Below are 21,825 nucleotides of genomic sequence, written 5' to 3'. Positions count from 1 at the left end.
AGCACAGGGGAGATAGAGAGGGAAAAGCAAGGTCCCTGCTGAGCAGGGAGCCCACATGGGGCTCAATCCCAGGACCCTGGGATCGTGACCTGAGCCGAAGGCAGATGCTTAACTGACTGAGACACCCAGTCGCCCCTAAAATTTTTTTTTAAGATTTAATTTATTCATTTATTCAAGAGGAGTGGGGAGAAGCAGAGGGAGATTGGGAAGCAGATTCCATGCTGAGCGCAGAGCCCGCCGCGGGGTTCGATCTCATGACCCTGAGATCATGAGCTGAGCAGAAATGGAGAGTTGGATGCTTAACTGACTGAGCCACCCAGGCGCCCCAACATCTAGAAGGTTGTTTTGTTTTTGTTTTTGTTTTTTTGTATAAGTTTATTTTTGTGTAAGTTTAAATACAAAGTATTAAGGAATGTCATTTCTAACGTAAAAATGCTGGCATTTAAAAAATAAAAGTGTTATGACATTTAAAAAAAAATGTGTCCCACAGAATGTAAATGCCACATTGATTTCTACCCTTGGCATGTTTCCCTCAAAAACACAAAGAGGAGCTCTTCTTCAACAATTGGGATCGTCTGCATTTTTCCCCTTGAATTCTCACATTCAATCCACTCTCCCCCTAGCAATGTATCCAAATGTAATGTAGCTTCATGCTTTATAGTTTTTTACTGATTACACTATTGTACTTTTCTCCAAGAAAATAATGTATAGTGAGTGAAATTAATTACTTTTATTTTATTTGAAATGAATTTACTTTAATTTCCTGTGAGCTTAAGGCCCTAAGTATTAGAAATATTCCCCTGGGTTGCTAATATCAAAACAACATAAATAGATTTCAAATTTTGGTAAACAATTTTACACATAAAAAGTTAAATTTTCAGTTGTAATCAATCTGTCTAGAAAATGAGGGGGGTGGGTTTGAAAACATGGTCCGTTGCCAGAATGAGACATGGGTTCAGCGGTAATTTTATTCTTAATTTTTACTGTGATTCCTTGGTTTGTTTTGTTTTGCATGTACACGCTGGGGAAACTTGTTCACAAAAATAAGTAGACTGAGATGGGGGGATTTTATTATGGCAAGATTATTCAGGGGCGCCTGGGGGATCCAGTCGGTTAAGCATCTGCCTTTGGCTCGGGTCATGATCTCAGGGTCCTCAGATCGAGTCCTGCATAGGGCTCCCCGCTCAGCGGGGAGTCTGCTTCTCCCTTTGCCTGCATCTCCCCCTACTTGTATTCTAACTTTATCTCAAAGAAATAAATAAAATCTTTAAAAAAAAGATTATTTAGTTCTTGAATTCCTGAGTTATGTGCCAAAAATCACGTCGTGATCTATCATCAGAAATCAACATTTTTACTTCTAGAAACTGCCCGACTTGTTTTCACTCTTCTTTTCTTTCTTTCTTTCTTTCTTTTTTTTTTTTTTAAAGATTTTATTTATTTGACAGAGAGAGTGAGAGAGGGAACACAAGCAGAGGGAGTGGGAGAGGGAGAAGCAGGCTTCGCAATGAGCAGAGAGCCCGATGCGGGGCTCCATCCCAGGACCCTGAGATCATGACCTGAGCCGAAGGCAGACGCTTAACCACTGAGCCACCCAGGCGCCCCTCATTTGTGCTCTTCAAAGTCACTTCTGTGTGTTTTATGTTTGTTTTAGAGCTTTTATCCCACCACCTCATGCACTCCTCAGTCTCAAGACTTTATCGTCACTCATGGTTTCAAAACAGAGGGCTGTTACCCGAATCATCTCGTTTGCCTTTCTTGGCTTGTGATACTTTCCATTTCTTTTCAACAACCAAATACATTCTCAGTAACGAGAATTCACTGTCGTTAGGGATACGGTCAGCTCCAGAGTGGAGTTCTGTAAATGCAGATCCTGACGCTGTTGTGGGCCTCAGTGTCCAGCTTCCTGGGGAGGCTCCTTTGGACGAGACAATACCCCTTTGGACCGACCAATTCTGGTATAGTCAGACCTTATCATCATACCATATTTTTTTCACTTTGGGCAGAAGTTTTGTTTCTTTCTTGACTGATATGCAACAGCCTCTCAGCATCATATGTATTTCAAGTTCATAAATCTTGGGGTCGCCGAGTCCATTTCCCAGAAATAGGGTCTAATCTCAAACCATACTCAGTACATTCGAATATTTGTTCAATGGTCATAAGGGTGCCAAGATGAAGTCAGAGGGCTGCTGATATTCTTTTCTTTTTTTTTATCCTAATTTTAAAAGTTCCTGTACAGTTAACATACAGTGCTGTAATGGTTTCAGGTGTACAATACAGTGACTCAGCGCTTCCATATGTCACTCAGCGCCCAGCATAAGTTCCCTCCTTCATCCCCCCAGCCCTTATTTTACCCCTAGTCCCCCCCCACCTCCTGCCTAGTAACCTCCTCTTTGCTCTCTACTGATACTCCTTTTTTGGAGTCGTGCATTTGTTGAAATTTGGCTGTGACCGTGTAGAAAACGTCTATAGACTTAAGAAAGTATCTCTGAACTCGGTGAATTAGTGGCAAAGTCATGGTTGTGGCAACAGGAGGATCTGGGACGGAATTCCACTCTGCCTCTTGGGAACTCTGTGACCTTGAGCAAGGTCCTTCGGGGCAGGCTGTTGTTCACTCATCTGTCGAACGGGAGGGAAGCTGATGAGCTGCAGGAGTGTGGGACAGACAGTTAGTGAGGTGACACCTGTGGGGCACTGCCTGTCCCTTAGCAGGTGCCCAAGGGCTCTCGGCCTCTCTCAGGGATGGATCCAGAACTGGTGAGGCTGCCAGCTTATATGCTTTGGGGATGACTCTTGAAGAAGAAAGCACACAAAATATTGGGTATCCAGGTGAATTTTTGTTTAGAATAAGCCAGGAAATTGCAAGAAATCACAAATTTTTAAAAACCGAAAATGATCCTAATGTGAACTCTGGACTTGAGTTAACAATAATGCATCAGTATTGGTTCATCAGTGGTAGTGACTGTACCACACTGATACAGTGTCAGTAGTAGAGGGAACGGTGGGGAGGGCCGGGGCACAGAACTCTGGACTGTCTGCTCAATTTCCTGTTAATATAAAGTAGTCCTAAAAAATAAAGTCTAGGGGTGCCTGGGTGGCTCAGCAGGTTAAAGCCTCTGCCTTCGGCTCAGGTCATGATCCCAGAGTCCTGGGATCGAGCCCCGCATCGGGCTCTCTGCTCGGCAGGGAGCCTGCTTCCCCCCCCCGCCGCCTGCCTCTCTGCCTACTTGTGATCTCTGTCTGTCAAATGAATAAATAAAATCTAGAAAAAAAAAATAAAGTCTATTAATAAGAACAAGCCATATACATATTCACATACGTACTCACCAGCGTACGTAGATAAATTGAAAAGACATCCTAGGTTTCATGACGTGAAAATACTCCATTCATCTGCCAAGAGTACCACCCAAATCATATATAAATAGTGAAAGAAAAAAAAATACAAACTTCACAGGAAAATTCAGAAAAAGACAATTCTAACTACTCTTTATCAACTCTAACTACTTGATATCTCTGTAGCATTTTTCCTAACCATTTTGGCTGAATACTCTTTGGTCACCTTTTCACATGATCACAGTTTTGTAAGACCGATTTCTATAGACAGAATAGAAAGATAATCCTCTCATGTGATTGATCAGAATTTGATTTTTTAAATGATGGTATAAAAAACTTTTTTTTTTCCTTCTCGCAAGCTAGTTTGGATAATGTGATAAACAATTTTTAATCTAATTTGAGAAAACTTATATCAAGTTTCTTTCATATTGGAGCAGGAAGATTTCAGGGCATTTCAGTTTTTCTTGTACTGTGATCTCATCTGAAATACTTTTCAGATTGAGAATTGGAAGCCTTACAAGGGAGGGCACCTGACCCATAAGAATCGCAGGAAATCAGCTTCTACCCCCTTCTCTACATGGTTGTCTGGTGGCTTTTGTGTTTAATATTCATGTCAATGAGCGGCTCTCCTTGCATGAGTCGCTAATACCTTGTGGATCGGTTCATGAGCAAGGAGTTCACTGGCTTTTCATTTCTTCTTCCAAGTGCACGGTGACTTGTGGCCGAGGGTTGCGTTACCGCGTCGTTCTGTGTATCAACCACCGTGGACAGCACGTGGGCGGCTGCAACCCACAGCTGAAGTTACACATCAAAGAAGAATGTATCATTCCCATCCCGTGTTATAAGCCAAAGGGTAAGCTGGTGGTGCCTGTTGAAGTGAAATCAAATGGTGTTGTCCTGCTCTCATTCAAATATTGTAGCATTTCCATTCCACTTACTTTCTCAAAAAATGGTTTCACCCACAGATGCCGGGTGAGCCGTCCACCTGGGTAGAGAAGCTGGCCCGACGTGATTGAGTGATCTGGGGGGGGACTGAGCTCCGACTGACTCAGTACATGTAGAGGGGCTCCTATCCGTCTGGGCTTATACTGACATTTCTTGGTGGACATAGAATAATTTAATGTAATCCTTGTTTTGAAGAAAAAGAAGTAGGGTGAGAAAAAGGTGACATGGGGGTAGAAAAGGAGAAGGATAAAAAGGAAAAGGAGCAGGAAATTTCCCCCAGGGTTCTCATTCTTTGTTCCCACAGTATTTTAGACATGTTCTTTATCATGTGTCCTGTTGCCTACTGTGGAATGAATTAAGACTTTCAGCTCCCAGTCTAGACCTATAGATGCTTTTAGAGTTTCTTTTGCTATTCCCATTTGTTCCACATGAATTAACAGACATGGGTAGTGTCGTGGGCAGGAAGTCTTGGCATCTGCTCTCCGATACACGTTCCTCTCCATGCAGGATTATTGCCATAGATTTTAGTGAGGTATTTCCAACGCTCATGACAGTCCTTTCCTGTCTGGAAACGAAAGAGGGATTATTCCCACCTGTTAGTACCAAGAAATCTCCCTTCGTATCTTAGAAAGTATAGTAAAATTCTTCTTCGCCATTTCTGGGTCCATTGTTCATACAAATAGCTGTACAGTGAAGCGCTGAACAAGTATTTACTCACCGTGTCTGCCATCCAGAAAAATCACTGGTTGCCATAGCAAGGACCAATCCTGGCTATAAAACTTTCACCAGTGAAGTCTTTTCTCCTTCCTGGTGCACACGTCCTCTGTGTCTGCAGTTTCCCCGCAGCAGTGCAAAATGATTTCCTTTTATTTCATAACTAGTGTTTCTTTCTTCATATCTTAGGAGGCTTTGAAGGACAGAAAGGGGCATGCGTCTTGCTCCTGCACAATGGTTGTAGTTGGTAATAAGTTCCCTCAGCAACTACAATGATAAAAATTTAAGTAAATTAGAGCACAGATTCCCCTCCTCCCAACTTTCCACACATCTATGTTACTGGGTTTTCTCTAGCGATTTCTGTATTCACGGGCAACCAGAATTTGCAGCAAAAGAAAGCAAGCTGGTATGGTTGAAGTAAAAACTTTCATATGGAAACAACAGAGTTGGTTTATAAAAGACATTTTTTAAAAATAAAAGGCATTTTTATGTTCGCTCGGAAAACGTGTTCAACTCTGCTGTGGGATCATCTGGTTGCATGTGGATAATGTGTTAATTAAAAAAATATATGACAGAAATGTCTGGTTCACCCCAGAAGCTGCTTCATGTGCTAACAGACTCAGCTTGTGTTTGCAAAGCATGACTGCTTTATTGATGAAACCTTCGGCAAATGATGATCATGTCTCCAACTCCCTTAAGCTTGTTGTTTATGTTCCTTTTTTCTTAGAAAAAAGTCCGGTGGAAGCTAAGTTACCTTGGCTGAAGCAAGCCCAAGAACTAGAAGAGACCAGAATAGCCACAGAAGAACCAACGTGAGTCCAGGGCCTTCCAGGGGAGTAATCGGGGCATAGCCAGTTAACATGATATATGTAACTTTTGTACTCATTGGAGTACAGTGATACATTTCAAATCCAAATGACCTGAATTTTCAGACTCTAGAGAGCTTGAGCTGGCTAGAATTCTTCTTTATTTCGCAATTCAGCAGTCCCACTTTGGCAGTATTTGTGAGAAGCACATAAAAGAACAGTGTTTGTTAACTCAAAGCAGACCCAGTGGTCTGTTACAATTAAGAGATCGGGGCTAAGTCCTATGTCTAGATTAACACATATGATTTGACCACGGACCATGACAATATTATACAAGTAAATCAGTCATTCCACGGTTAAGACACGACCCGTCTCTACCAAACCTGTTCCGTTGAAATGCATCGGGGTGGCCTGAGTCATGACGAGGAGAAATCCCAGCCCTGCTCTGGCCTGGACCAATGGGAAGAAGATGGCGCTATGTATCTTAGAGCCTAGAACCACTGCTTTTAACTATGTGATCTTAGACGAGTCTTTAATTTTCTGTGTCTCATCCTATAAATGGGCGGATTGGACTTGATCTCTCCGGGGTCCATTCCAGCTCAAAGATTCAGTGACTTCTGTCCACATGCGACTTGGCAAACCCGGAGTGAAACGGTGTCAGTGGGAAGAGAATCGAGAGCACGTCAAGGAAGCCTCTGGGTACGGAGGGGCAGGGACCTGGAGAGAGCAAGGGGTCAAGGTGCTCTGAGGTTTTTCATTCAAAAGTCTAGAAGAATGACTGTGCCAATGGTAGATTCAAATAATTGGACAGGACAGCCGATTCCCTATCAGACATGTCACGTCTGTGGTGCTGACAAGCTCTTTACCAAGAGCGCATTCCCAGAGTGTTGCACGAAAGGGGTTCTTGAAGGTAATCAGGTCATATGGCCAGTGTCCCGCTCAGAACAGGCATTTCTCCTTCAGCACGTTCAGTGACAGGCCGAGCCCCCTGTCTTGAGAGACAGCTCATTCAACCTGAGTTCTAGGCGGGATTTTTCTCTCTGGTTGAACTAAATAGGCCTCCTTCAAATTTCTGCTTTCTGAAACAGAAAAGAAACCACCCCCCCTGCCCCCAAACCCCACATCTATGCCTCCTCCCATGTGACAGTTATTTACAAATTTGAAGAAAGCTGGATCCCAAGGGTGTGGTCTTTCCCAAGCTCATCACTCATAGCCTTTTCCAGTGGTTTAGATCGGTGATGCAGGAGACGGAGTAGTGAGCAGAGAGAGGAGGAGACCCAAGAAGGACCATGGATGTAAAGATCAAATTAGTCAAGAGTTTGAGGAGGGGTGCAGATCTCCCAGAAAGCCAAGGAAAAATGATGCGGGCCGAGAAGAACACTATCTGGATGGCCAAGAGGGTCTTTCCCAATCAATTTTAGAGTAGCGTCATTCAAAGGGGAGAGAAGTAAACCTTGCAGAGATTTAAGACATGAATTCCCAGTTAGAAGGAGGTGGGTGTTTGAGTACTGAAAACGGAGTGAAGAGTGGTAGGGAAGCTCATGGCAAGAAGTGGTTCTATGGGTGTTTGATATTTTTACAGTTTTTAATTTGAAGTTAGGATGACCTTAACTATCTATATCAAAAAATCATAAGATTTGTAGACAAGTCAGTTAACACTTCTCCACCTCCCAACTGTACAAGAAGGGTGTTAGGCTCAGTACTACCAGAAACTTCTCCCTACTCTGATCTCCTGTGATTCTTTTTTTTTTTTTTTAAGATTTTATTTATTTATTTGACAGAGAAAGAAACAGCAAGAGAGCGAACACAAGCAGGGGGAGTGGGAGAGGGAGAAGCAGGCTTCCCGCTGAGCAGAGAGCCTGATATGGGGCTCGATCCCAGGATCCTGGGACCATGACCTGAGCTGAAGGCAGAGGCTTAACAACTGAGATACCCAGGCGCCCTGTGATCTGTGATTCTGTAAGGGAAGGAACCTGTGGAAAAAAAGAGATCTGAGACAGCTAGAAGGGAGTGTGTAGTTGTCACGCAAGGAAGGTTTTAGAGTTCTCAGTCTAGAACGACGTATCCTACTGGGATCTTCTGTCCCCAGAACACAACTGGATTATAAGTGCTACTCGTCCCGTGCATCCTGTCTTGGTTAATGGGGTTGATGTCCAGTTCCCCAAGCCACAGGCCTGGGGTCATTCCTGCCTCTGTCTCATTCTTCCCTTATATGTAGTTAACTACCGGTCATGCCAGTCGTACCCACTAAAACCTGTCTCCGTTCCAGCCCCTTCTCTCTGTTCCTACTACCATCCTGTCCAGGTCCTGAGCTCAATTCCCCGGACACTTAGAAGAGCCTTCTGATTCGTTCCCCACTCCTTCCCCTAAGCCCCCCATCTCAGAGCTCCTGGACAAATCTAACTAAGGCCCAATTCTAATTCTTTCGGACGTTGAGAATATCCCCATGGTTCCCCATCACCCAAAGATTTACGCTTGTTCCCAAGGCCAACCAGACTTCGCGGGGGGCGTCTCCCTTCAGGGCTCCCAGCCTCCTCCCTGAGCCCTTTCTTGCTTTGCCCCGAGTGGGACGCTGGTCGTGCCTCGCCCACAGGAAGCTCCCACTCACACCACCCCCCATTAATAACGTTTTTATCAGAGGACAGCTGACACAATGTTACTTTGGTTTCAGGTGTACATCACAGTGATTCTACAAGGTTCTACATTTTGCTGTGCTCAGCACACATGTAGCTACCGTCTGTCACCACACAAGGCTGTTGGGACACGCCGACGGTCCACTCCTGCTCCACCTTCCGCCCCCGAGGCTCGCTTGTCCTGCCAGCCTTTCGGTCCCGCTTCCTCCTCTGGTGGGAATGGGGGCCACCTGTCAAAGGCTTTTTTTTTTAAAGCATTTTTTTCGATTATAGAAAATTTCAAGCTTAATATAAAAGAGGAGAGGCCATTATAATGGACCCCCGTGTGTCCATCACCCGGCTTTAGCCATTGTCAGGCCACTCTTGTACCGTCTCTGCCACCAACATGGAAGCTGGACTCCAGATAGCACAGCCGTTCACTCGTCATATCGCAGGCTGTGCCTCTAGAGGACGGCTGCTGCTTCTCCTGCTGCTGCTGCTTCTCCTTCTGCTGCTGCTTCTCCTTCTGCTGCTGCTTCTCCTTCCGCTGCTGCTTCTTCTTCCGCTGCTGCTTCTACATCTACTGCTGCTTCTTCTCCCTCTTCTTCTCCTCCTCCCCCTTTCCCTCCCCCTCCCTCTCCTCCTCCTCCTTCTTGTTCTCCTCCTCCTCCACCACCTCCTCATCTTCTTCCTCTTCCTCTTCTTCTTCTCCCTCTCCTCCTCCTCCTTCTTCTTCATCTTCTCTTTTCATAACTGCAATACCATTTTGAATCCTGGACCTCATGTCACTGCCATCAGAATCACTTGTGATGCTCCTGAAATGCAGATCTCTGGTCCCCGCAGAGCAGCCACTGGGTGGGGAGGGGGCTTCGTCACTAGCATATATATTTTTTTGGCTCTGCCAGGTAACTTGTATTTATTTACTTATTTTGTTGTAAGAAGTGCATGACATAGGTGAAGGAGGATGAAGAGGCACAGACTTCCAGTTATAAAGTAAATAAATCGTGGAGATGGAAAATGCGGCGGAGGCAATGCTGTCACTATTTCGTCACTTGGCATGGTGACGGATGGTGATGATGCCCTATCGTGGGGATTGTGTCATCACGTCTAAAACTACCGACCCACTCTGGCGTGCACCTGAACCTGATGGGCTGTCATATATCCGCTCTGCTCCAATCTCAAAAATGACCATTTAAGCCATTCCTAAGGGTGCGGGTTTGTGGCATTAAGTACACTGACCTGGTTGTGTAGCCAGCACTGCCCCCGCCCCCCGAGCTGCTTCATTTTCCCCAGCAGAGACTCTGTCCCCAAGAAGCACTAGCTCCCCTGTGCCCCGCACCCTTCCCCCAGTCCCCAGCACCGCTCTTCTGCTGTCCCTCTGTAGGAATTTGTCACCGGCATTTTTAGCAAGTGCCCCAGGTGACTTGGGAAGACGTTTCCAAGTTTCAGAGACGACCTGAATGGGTCGTCTGTAGGGTCCTTTCCACAGTCTGAAAATCCCGTTTGTGGTACTGAATCAGAAGGGGCAATGTCATAAAAGCTACCATGGGTTCAGGCCCCGCATTCATTCCAGAACTGCTTTTGCTACCAGAGCACCTGCCTTGGCTGCTGGTCTCCTCCCCTTGCTCCCCAGAGCAAAGCCGGTACACCCTTTCCTCCGGAAAGACGCCACCCCTCTCTCTCCAGCGATGGAAGACTGAGCCCCCAGCACCTGCCCCCGGCCCGCACGGCTGCCCCCTCCCTGCTTCCTCTCTCCCTCTCTCCCTCTGAGGTCTCTATGCAATTTTCCTTTATAATTCACACTGCTGGCAGATTCTGGCCTGTCCCTGGCTGTCTAGTGTGAAGTTTATAGTTTCCTCCCACCCCTTCTGACTATTCAGTCCCTCAATTTCCCAACAAAACCGCAGCATACCTCGGCTTCCAGTTCATCCTTCTGTAAGCGCTGTCTTTTGTGGTTTGGGGATGCTTTCTTGTTGACAATGAAGGAGAAGGGGAATGCAGCGACATTTCAGAGCCCTCGAAGAAAGCCTGCCAAACCTGCCTGGAGAAGATAAATATTTCTGCCTCTGTGGTTTGCCATGGCCTGAGCTTTGAGTTTACACAGAGAGTGGATGTTCAAAAGCTTTTTTTTTTTTTTTAATTAGGAAAATAAAAATTATAGCTTGTAAAGCTACGCCAGGAGAACTGCGATTTGGACCTTTCATAGCTTCCAGCTGTGGAATGTGTTGACGGTTGATACGATTCATCGTTGTTTTAAAAGACCTTCCCTGGAGATGTCCTCGTTTCTCTGGGATTCGAGATGCTTCTGCAGGCGTCTTGCCCCTTCTCTCATTTTTCATATGTGAAAACCAAGGAAACAGGACAGGGTTGGAACATTTTGGATGTCTTCTTCCCCGCTAGTGTAGCTTCTCCTTTTGGGGAAGACGTATTTGCTAAAACCTGATTATGTCGTCTTGCAGGCATCTGTTTTTCTCAAAATGGTACTAAGAGCTAATATTGAGGATTTCATTTGTGCCCGGGGTCTGCATGGATTAATGCATTTAATTCCAATGATTTGATTCCAACACCCTGTGAGGAGGTGTTGCCATTCCCCTCACTCTAGGGGTGAAGGCACCGAGCCACAGAAAGACTAGGGCTTCGTCCAGCATTTCAGAGCTGTAAAGTGGTGGAGGTGATTCGCTGGGCTCCAACTGAAGGTTAGGTGACCTGAGTGGAAGCTTCGCCCATCCCTAGATTGGTCTAATAAGGTAGACAGAGAATTTAGTGGTTATATCACTGTCCTGTGAAGTTTAGGGGGTCAGCGATAGCTTCCTGGGAGGGATGGTGCATGGACTAAGGTCCTGAGAGGCATGTGGGTGTCAGACGGGATTGAGTGCCGGCCAACTGGTCTACAGGGGCTGTGCCTGGCTGCTGACTACTGAGTGTGGAGAGGGGCTTGCAGGCTACGGCGCAAGGGAGCAGAGATGTGCCTGGAAACACAAGCACGTCTTGGAGGTCTTCATGGTTCACTAGGGAGCTTAGACTTCATGTAGAGGCAGCGAGAGGGTTTTAACAAGGGGCGTCATCATGATTATGTTTTAGAAAGATCTTTCTGGCTGTCTGCAACGTGCTATCACTCACCATGATAAAAACAAAAAAGGAAAAAGACTGCATCCAATCTCGAATTACCCATCTCTGATTGTCTAGACAGGGACACATCTCTGGGGTGGAATTTCCAAGACAGAAGACAGGCACATCAAAGGCCTTGAGTTTCTATGGTCAGATTTCATTCCAGAAAGTCAGTACGGGTTTGCCTGTCCACGGCAGTCCTGGAGCCCACCCTCTTCCCCACACCTTCATCAACATAGTGAAATGACCTTTTTTTTTTTTAAAAAAAATGCTGTTTTCTAGTACAGTTGGTTCTCAAGCAACATGGGTTTGAACTGTCATGGGCGCACTCACCGGTGGATCTTGGTGGTGTGGCACTGTAAATGTATTTTCCCTTCCTACGATTTTCTTAGCAACATTTCTTCCCTCCAGCTTACTTTATTGTAAGAAGACGGTATGTAATTCATATAACGCACAGATTAGGTGCGACTGTCTGTGTACATTAGGGGTGAGGCACCGGTAGGCTGTTGGTTACGAGTCTGAGGAGTCAGAAGTTACACGTGGATTTTGGACTGTGGGCAGGGAGTGAGGAAGGGGGGTCGGTGCCCCAAAACCCCGAGGAGTTCAAAGGTCAACTGTACTTTTCATGTTTTCATGGTTTACATGTAACTTTGATCCGTGGGGAATGTGATATGTGGTGTCTTTCCCAAATAATTAACAGGTTTCCCAGCACCATCCAGCAAATAATTCGTCCTGCCCGTGCTGATTTCAAAGTGCCTTCACGATGTGAGTGGGGCACCCCATTGCTAGTCCCATAGTATTAGGATTACTGTAACTGTTAGTCCTTTTTTCTCTAGGCTGTGCATGGGCTCTGCAATTGTCATTCTTGGGTGACGTGCTTCTGACTGTCCTCACCTGACCTCCCGTAACAACTGGAGAGTCGTCTTGTCTGTTTCCAGCCTCTCCCCCCAAAGTGGATCAGAACCGCATTGGTTTGCTAAAATAACGAGGGGGAGAACGAACCCTTCACAATTTGGAGTCTTTCCATTCGGAGGCACGTGCTGTTCTCTCCAGTTAATCTGGTCTCTGGGGTTAGAACCCCTCAGTGTTCTGTGGTTTTAACCGAGTGGCCTACATTTCTCGCAGCTCGGTTTCCTTCCGTGTGTTAAGCTTCAGTTTTTTTCCCTATCTGTAAAGTCAGGAAGAAATGGTACTTGTTCAAAAGGTTGTTCTGAAAATTATGTTCAAATAATACAGGTACAGTCCTTAGCACGGTTCCTGATGGCCGACAGCAACAGCAGTGTTGGCTGAATCTGGGAAACCTGCTGATTTTAACACAGATGGATAGGTAGGGACTATTTTATTGAACTCTGATTTTTTTTTTTCCTAAAAAGTCTTCAAATAACTTTACTAACTCCCATAGTTCTCAAGTCATCATCAAAGAATAACTTCATTTTTTCACTCCTAAAATTTGTACTGGACTTTTACCTTTTCTTATCCCATTTCGTTATTCCTTATTTTTTTACATTTCTCTAAGATTTTATTTATTTATAATATATAAGAGATATATAAAAGAGAGAGATGGACCATGAGTACAAGCAGGGGGAGTGGCAGAGGGAGAAGCAGGCCCCCCGCTGAGCAGAGAGCGTGACGTGGGGTTTGATCGCAGGACCCCGGGATCATGACCCGAGCTGGAGGCAGATGCTTACTGACGGAGTCACCCAGACATCCCTAAACATCCCATTTCTATTGGTGTCTCCATTTTAAAATGGGTGCTTTATTACCAACCTCTTTCAAAATTCCTGATTTAAAAAAAATTTAGCTAGGTTAGAAAATTCAAGCTTTTTAAATCGCTTTGGCCACAAACTAAGTGGTTCATAGACATTTGCCAGCTCAGTTCTGTAGGTGAGGAGCCCAGCCGACTCAGCCGGTTCCCCTGCGCTGGGTCGCCAAGCCAGAATCAAGAGCCTGAGCGCCTCTCTGGGGGCCTTGGGGAGAAGGTGCTTCCAGGCTCGTTCATGTCGTTGGCAGAATTCAGTTCCATGCAGTCGTAGAACTGAAACCTCCACTTCTTTGCTGGCTCTGAGAGTTGTTCCTGCCTTCCAGAGGCTGCCTGCGTTCCTTGGCTTCTGGGCCCGTCCGTCTCTGGGCCAGCAATGGCGGGTTGAGTGCCCTTCATGCTCTGAATCTCTCCTGCTCCTCACCGGCGTATCTCTGACTCCAGCCGGAGCGGCTGCTCTGTTTTTAAGGACTCGCGTGATCAGGTTACCGTGCTAGGACAGTCTCCTTATCTTGAGGTCCATAACCTTAACCCCATCAGCAGAATTCCTTTTGCCATACAATTCAGCATATTCATAAATTCTAGGGACTAGGGTGTGAGCATCTTTGGGGCGGCCGTTATTCTGCGTCAAACTCTAGGTTTTTATGTTCATCACTTTTTATCACTTTTTTCCTGGAAGACAGTGTGCCTTTCTGAGCTGTGGTTTAGACACTTTTTAATTTTTTTTAATGTATTTTATTTCTGAATACTTTTTCTGTTTGTCATGGGTCAGAACCTCTACCTACAGAATCCAGCTATCTTCAATATCGGATTACTTAGGTTCTCTCTCACTTTGTCTCTAAAAACTGCCATTTTAAAAAGTCTGTTTTGGGGGTGTCTGGGTGGCTCAGTCAGTTAAGTGTCTGACTCGTGATTTTGGCTCAGGTCATGATCTCAGGGTCCTGGGATCGAGTCCCACGTCGTGCTCCCTGCTCAGCGGGGAGCTTGCTTCCTCCTCTCTCTCTGCCTGTTGCTTCCTCTACTTGTGCTCACCCTCTTTCTGTCAAATAAATAAATAAGTAAAATCTTAAAAAAAAAGAAAAAGATGACCATGATAAACTTGGCCAGCTCCCCCTGCTCATGCTCTCTCTGTGCCAAATAAATAAATCAAATCTTTAGGAAAATAAACAAAAATAATAAATGAAAAATATTTTAAAATCCACAGAAGAAAATCATGCTAGTTTATGCATAAAGGTTGAGTTGCCATAGTTGGGTTTTTGTTTTGTTTTGTTTTGTTTTTTGTCCTCTGAAATCACTCGTGGCTAATCTGGGTAGCTCTAGCATCTGGTGTTTAAGAGGACCCTTAAAAGGACCTCTGAAAACCAACTTGAAACATCCCGGGTGCCTTAGGAAAGCCTTCATTTGCCCTGTTGGGAAAGGGGGCATGAGCCCTCTTGCCTGCCCCGTATTCCGTGAGGGTTCTGGATCATAGGAGACCCAGGAGTTCAGCCTGAATGAAAAACATCTGCTTCCCATTAAGGCAAAATCCCCAATTTTAAGTTTTTATTACTAAGGAGAGAGGAGGGCAAAAAATAGTGGCTGTAAAGGTACAGTATGCACACGGTGAGAAAACCCAAACCTTTTCAAGCTACGGACAAGAAGGGAAGCCCCCTCTTTACACTCCAGACCCTGACATATGCAATCGCTTCCAGAAAAGAGAGATGATTCAGGAATCAGCTTTGGTAGACATATGTGCCATAAATACAGAATTACAGAGTGCATACACTACACATGTGTACGTATACCTTTCTGTGTGTATTTAGACAAAAGATCATAGCATATGAACTACCCCATACTTCATTTAACTAAGAGGAGGCCAGCCCTGCTCAATTAATACAGACCCACACCCTTAAAACAAAAAGACTTTATTTGAGAGAGGGAGAGAGAGAGAGAGAGTGCACACATGAGCAGGGGTAGGGGAAGAGGGAGGGAGAATCTCAAGCAGACTCCCTGTTGACTGTGGAGCCCGACTTGGGGCTCGATCTCACCACCCTGAGATCATGGCCTGAGCTGAGACCAAGAGTTGGATGCTCAACCGACTAAGCCATCCAGTCGCTCCATACCTGCCTCCTTCTTTTAATTGACCTCATATCATTACATTGTATGGATTTCTTATCTTAAATTTTAAAAAAAGATTTATTTGTTTATTTTATAGGAAGTTGGGGGGAGGCAGAGGGAGAGGGAGAATCTTAAGCGGCTCCATGCCCAGCGCAGAGCCCGACCTGGGGCTCAATCCCATGTCCCTGAGATAGTGACCTGAGTGGAAATCAAGAATTGGATGCTTAGGGGCACCTGGGTGGCTCAGTGGGTTAAGCCTCTGCTTTCAGCTCAGGTCATGATCCCAGGGTCCTGGGATCGAGCCCTGCATCCGGCTCTCTGCTCAGCAGGGAGCCTGCCTCCCCTCTCTCTCTGCCTGCCTCTCTTCCTGCTTGTGATCTCTGTCACGTAAATTAAAAAAAAAAAAAAAAAAAGCTGGATGCTTAACTGCCTGAGCCACCTAGGTGCCACTTCCTCATCTTAAATTTAGTCAGGCTTTTCCTTTCCAGTTCTATGGGGGAAACATCAAGGAAAGAAAAGAGCATTGTGCAAATATTCTAGAACGCCTCCAACCCTGGAAGTCGGGTGAGCTCTCTCCTGGCCTGGAAGGGTTAGGGCAGGAATTCTCCACTAACAGTTTTCAACACAATAAACGGAATTTGGAGGGCTTACAGGTAGCTCTTTCCTGGTCTCATGCGTAGTACTGGGATTTCATTCTGCTGATTGGACTATGTCATTGTGGACAACTGTGATGATGTCTTGTCTGGGGAGACACAGATGGGGACTCGGAGAGACACTTATTACCCTATCTTTCTGAGATTTCGAACATTAAGCCTTGGAACTACATCTTCATCATTTTCTGAAGTGACTTTGTGCATTATCCTGTGTGTAGAGGTGTGTATTCTCGTAAACGTAGGAAACAATGCACACCACACTCCCCTCATAGCATTTATGGTGTGTGTTCATACAACATAGTCTGTACCCACAGTTCCCCGACGTGATCTATACTGAGCTCTTCCTTATCTAGCACGGGGGAGTGTCTCATGATGTAAGAGTTGCTTCAGGATATCTTACGTACCTGTATCCCTCCTGAATCTATGCTTTTAAATTCAGTGCAGGAATCGGCAAACATCTTCTGCAAAGGCCCGGACAGTAAATATTTTAGGCTTTCTTGGCCAAAGAGTGTCTGTTGCAGATTCCCAGCTCAGCCATGTAGCACAAAAGTCAGCAGAATTTATGCCATTTACAAAAATGTTTTCTTTCTTTCCCACCCCGCCCCATCCAGTTAAAAACCATCAAAATCATTCTTAGCTAGTAGGTTCTAGAGAAACAGAAGGGCTGGAATTGACCTGTAGCCATAGGTGGACAACCTCAGGTTCAGCGGATAATAATTCAGGGTCAGAAATAAATGCTTTATTCACCTAGATGGTGGAATACCTAAGATATTTTCAGGAAGATGAAGTTCCATGCATTTATGCAAACAGAAGAGGATATGAAAGCGTCATCTGCTCTGCCGAAAACATTTGTTGTCTTGTAGCTTAGCTCCTAAATATTGAGGGTTTAATAAAAACCCTGCCAGTTAAAGGATAAGCTTGATAAAAGTTAGATGAATAAATATTGATGAAAAGTCTCCATATTATAAAAGAAATCAGGTTAGAAATGGTCACTGTGGAATGGCTTCTGTATTACCAAATTTTTAAAAAACTAATGATACATATTTTTACTTTATCTATTTATTCATTTGTTTATTTTTACTGTTATGTTAGTCACCATACAGTACATTATTAGTTTTTGATGTAGAGTTCCATGATTTGTTGTTTGCGTCTAACACCCTGGGTTCCATGCAATTTTAAAGATTTATTTATTTATTTATTTGAGAGAGAGAGAGAGAGAGAGAGAGAGAAAGAGAGACAGTGCATGGGGAGGGGCAGAAGGAGAGTGAGAGAGAGAGAAGCAGACTAAGCTAAGTGTGGAGCCAGACGCAGGACTCGATCTCACAACCCCAGGATTATGACCTGAGATGAAATCAGGAGTCAGACGCCTAACCAACTGAGCCACCCAGGCACCCCCTAATTTTCAGGATATTATGCAAAGGTCACAGCACAGAACTTGAGTTATAAAAGGGATGCAAACATGCAGTGTATCTCTAGGGATAATTCTGTTTTTAATAAGATTCAAGGGGCACCTAGGTGGCTTAGTCGGTTAGGTGTTTGCCTTCAGCTCAGGTCATGATCTCAGGGTCCTGAGATCGAGCCCCACATCAGGCTCTCTGCTCAGCAGGGAGCCTGCTTCTCCCTCTCCATCTGCCTGCTGCTCTGCCTACTTATGCTGTCTCTCTCTGTCAAATAAATAAATAAAATCTTAAAAAAAAATAAGGTTTGAAAATGTGTTCATGACGTAATTGAGCATCTGGGGAAGTGTAGCATTTCTAATGTTCTGACTTCCCTCAGAATGAAGTCACTTTTTCACCTCAGAGAATGCTTCTCTCTCCTCAGTGGCCCAAATGTAATGGTTGTGTGTCCCCCCACCCTGCCCCGGTTTTCCGTAGGTTCATTCCGGAGCCCTGGTCAGCCTGCAGCACCACGTGCGGCCCGGGCGTCCAGGTCCGAGAGGTCAAGTGCCGCGTGCTCCTCACGTTCACGCAGACGGAGACCGAGCTGCCTGAGGAGGAGTGTGAAGGCCCCGAGCTGCCCACCGAGCGGCCTTGCCTCCTCCAGCCGTGCGACGAGGGCCCTGCCTCCCGAGAGCCGGACGCGTCTCTCCAGGAGGACGGCAGGATGACTTACCACTGGGAGTACGCCGGCTTCACCCCTTGCACAGCGACATGCCTGGGAGGTACTTGACTCTCCCTCTGGGGCAGTCCTGTCTCGTGTCTCTGACGGTTTGAGAAATCCCGAAATCACGCGGGCCCCAGACGCAAGTTAGAAAAGTCGAAAGGAGGGTAAATCGTTTGAATAACTGAAAACCTTGCCGTTTCTTTCTTTCTTTTCCATCACGATTATCCTCTAGAAGATGAAGGGTAGTGGGATTGCATCCTGGCCAACAAAACGGTGTGATCCTTTGGTCCTAGCATTTGCGTAAGTGAGATGGGGAAAGAGGCTACTGACTAAAATGAAATAAATAGGAAACTGCAGGGTGGATAAATGGAGGCAATCTTGCCTGTAAATCAGTGTTCTGAGGTGAGGCGGCCTGGAATTATCTGTCTGGTGGTGCCCTGTCAGGACTCATCCTCAGAATATAGTAAGTTCATACGGTGCATTGGGCCAGGAGCCAGCGAGGAATGCACCGATGACTGCGGTTCACATAGGTGCGTGTGGAGTCGCATGTGTGGCCAGTGGACCTGTTCCGAGTAGGGGTTGGGGGGCCTCAACGGTGTGGAATTGGCCCCAGGATTATTGAACATTCCAGGATCCTAGAAGGAGTGGATGACTAGAGAGCAGGAGTCCAGATGGCCCTTCTCTAGGGCTGTCTTTTGGAAGGAAATAGAAATAATTGAAAAGCTAGATCGTCTACTGAGGTGAAGGTGGCTCATCCAGTCAGGAATCCAGGACTCCTGACATCCTATCCTGGGACTTCACTGGCTCCAGTGGTAGGCAGTTGGGTCAAGTTCATGCCCCACTCCTCCTGGTGGTCCTGAGCTCATTACTTAGAACGCCCTATCGGGTCTTGGAGCTCATAGTCCCATCACTGCGCCTGAGCCCCTCACTCTTTGTCTCCCAGGCTCTTAAGTAAATTCCCGGTCCTTCCCATCCAGTCTCCAAGACCTGATGGTATTTGTCTCTCTCCTGTCCTAAGTCAGCCTCTGAACCCACCTCTCCTGACACAGACACCTGTTCTCTGACTTTGCCAGCCTACGGCAGACGCAGACGGAGTGGCATACGTTCTACCCCCAGGCTTCCGCGAGGCGGAGGCTGCCTTTCATATGGACTAATGCACACAGAATTTAAGAAAAGAACTCTTAGCGGTCCCCGCATTCTCTCTGCTCTCCTATTTGCTTCCCCCGGTTTTTAGAAGCCTACCCAACTAACAAGGAATTCAGATTTTCTTATTCACCTGGACCCTAATTTGCTGCCAGGACACGTAATCTCAACCACACCTGCGCTGCTGTCCAGAACTTGACTCCTGCTGAGTTCAGGACCCTGGACACCACCCTTGTTGTAGCTTGGAAACCTTAACTTTTTTTTATTATTATTAAAATTCAACTAATTAACATATCTTGTGTTATTAGTTTCAAAGGTACACTTTAGTGTTTGATCAGTTGCATGTAACACCCAGTGCTCGTTACTTGAAGTGCCCTCGTTAATGCTGTCACCCGATTACCCCATCCCCCCACCCTTCCAGCAACCCTCAGTTTGTTCCCTAGCGTTAAAAATCTCCTGTGGTTTGTCTCCCTCTCTGATTTCATCTTATTTTCTTTTTCCCTCCCTCCTCCTTTTGATATGTCCTTGGCGATAATGGGAACTGGTACTTTCTTGATGAGTCTGGAAAATCCCTCTAGATCCGGTTGCTATGATGCAAGAATGGTCCCCTATTCAACAGCAATTATAGATGTCTGGAACTTTCTTCTACATTACTGCAAAATGCCAGCTGTCTATACCACTTCTGAATCACCACATTCCTGCAGTTTCGCTAGAAGCCTGGGTCTTTGTCCTTTCTTATGAGAGCAGAAATGAACCCTACTATTGCTGGCATGCCCTCAAATCTGTTAATCTCCAGTTGTTGTTGTTTATTTTTTAAAGAGGTTTTTAAATTTATTTTAGAGTGAGGAAGGGAGAGAGCAGCAGGGGGTGGGGCAGAGGGAGAGACTCTGAAGCAGACTCTGAATTGAACGTAGAGCCCAGTGCAGAGCTCGAAACCACAACCTTGAGATCACGACCTGAGCCAAAATCAAGAGCCAGATACCTAACTAATGGAGCCACTCAGGTGCCCCTCAAGCTTTTGAATGTTGACTTTGGCAGAATCACTGTTTTGTCTAGTACTCTGTCATCCTTGGTTTTAGTTCTTTCCCTGATTGGAAAGCCTCCCCCACCCTCCAATTTGGGAAAGCACACTTGTTGGGTCCTTGGGACTGACAGAGCAGTTGGAGATGCCCAAGGGAAAATGACCAAGTTAATTCCGATTCAGCTGGTGGGGTCTGTTAGCCCTCGTCTTTGACGCTTGATGCCAAAATGTTAGACTCTGCTACTGTCTTGTGTACCAAGGTGGCCCGGGGTCCACCTCCAGGATGGCTCAACCCGTGCGAGTGACTTTCTTTTTCCTTTTTCTTTCTGTTTTTTTTTTTTTAATAATAGCTCTATTGAAATGTAATTCACATACCATTCAATTTATGCGTTTGAACTATACAATTTGGTGGATTTTAGTATATTCACAAAGTTGGGCAACATCATCACAATCAATGTTAGAACTCTTCTTTTTGTTTTTCTTTTTTTTTTTTAATTTTATTTATTTATTTGACACAGATCACAAGTAGGCAGAGAGGCAGGCATAGACAGAGGGGGAAGCGGCTCCCTGCTGAGCAGAGAGCCCGATGTGGGGCTCGATCCCAGGACCCTGAGATCATGACCTGAGCCGAAGGCAGAGGCCTTAACCCACTGAGCCACCCAGGCGCCCCAATGTTAGAACTCTTTAACCCCCAAAGAATCCTGTACTCTTAAGCACTATTTTTACTCGAACCCCCATTTTCCCTGCCTGTGGCAGCCACTAATCTACTTTCTGTCTATCCTGGACATTTCATATAAATGGAATCACATAATTGGATCCTTTGTCTTCTTTCACTTCGTGTAATATTTCTAGCTGAAGTTCCTCCATGGTTTAGCATGAATCTACTTTGTTCCTTTTTTTTTTTTAAGATTTTATTGATTTATTTTGACAGACAGAGATCACAAATAGGCAGAGAAGCAGAGAGAGAGAGAGAGAGGAGGAAGCAGGCTCCCTGCCAAGCAGAGAGCCCGATGCGGGGCTCGATCCCAGGATCCTGGAATCATGACCCGAGCCGAAGGCAGAGGCTTTAACCCACTGAGCCACCCAGGCGCCCCTACTTTGTTCCTTTTTATGACTAATACTATTCTGCTATGTGAATATACCATATTTCATTTATCCATTCATTGGTTGGAAATTTGGATTATGTGCACGTCTTAGGTGTTGTGGATAGTATTGCTGTGATCATTCAGGTACACATTTTTATATGGACATATTTTTATTTCATTTCTCTTGTGTATATACCTCAGAGTAGAAGAATGAGCTTTGAATCCATTTAACACATCCAGGTTTTGTGAAACTTGGATAATCACATTTATCCTCATTGGTATTGAGGCCTTTTGGGACCACTGTGAGAAGGGAAACTGCCTTAAACATCAGAAGTACAGCTCAGCACTCAGATGGTTGGTGTGATGTTGCCCATTTATTTTCTGACGTCCCCTCGTGAACACGGAACACGGAACCCATTTTACAAAGCTTGGAAATCTCTCAGTACTCA

The 21,825-nt window shown here is 45.4% G+C and overlaps 1 protein-coding gene across 3 annotated transcripts in view; it reads left to right on the top strand.

Annotated features, from left to right (window-relative positions):
• The window catches only part of ADAMTSL3 (ADAMTS like 3), a 342,411-nt gene that overhangs the window by 213,978 nt on the left and 106,608 nt on the right, over window positions 1–21,825 (top strand). For all 3 annotated transcript variants that reach the window (XM_047736616.1, XM_047736615.1, XM_047736614.1), the window contains 3 exons: window positions 4,036–4,183; window positions 5,717–5,801; window positions 17,899–18,185. In XM_047736616.1, the coding sequence (XP_047592572.1) occupies window positions 4,036–4,183; window positions 5,717–5,801; window positions 17,899–18,185 (520 nt within the window). The remainder of the gene's footprint in view (window positions 1–4,035; window positions 4,184–5,716; window positions 5,802–17,898; window positions 18,186–21,825) is intronic.

This window comes from Lutra lutra, chromosome 7 (genome assembly GCF_902655055.1).
Source record: "Lutra lutra chromosome 7, mLutLut1.2, whole genome shotgun sequence".
In the NCBI taxonomy this organism is placed as follows: domain Eukaryota; kingdom Metazoa; phylum Chordata; class Mammalia; order Carnivora; family Mustelidae; genus Lutra; species Lutra lutra.
Note: the sequence above shows the minus strand (reverse complement) of the source record. Positions and strands in the feature narration are given on the sequence as shown.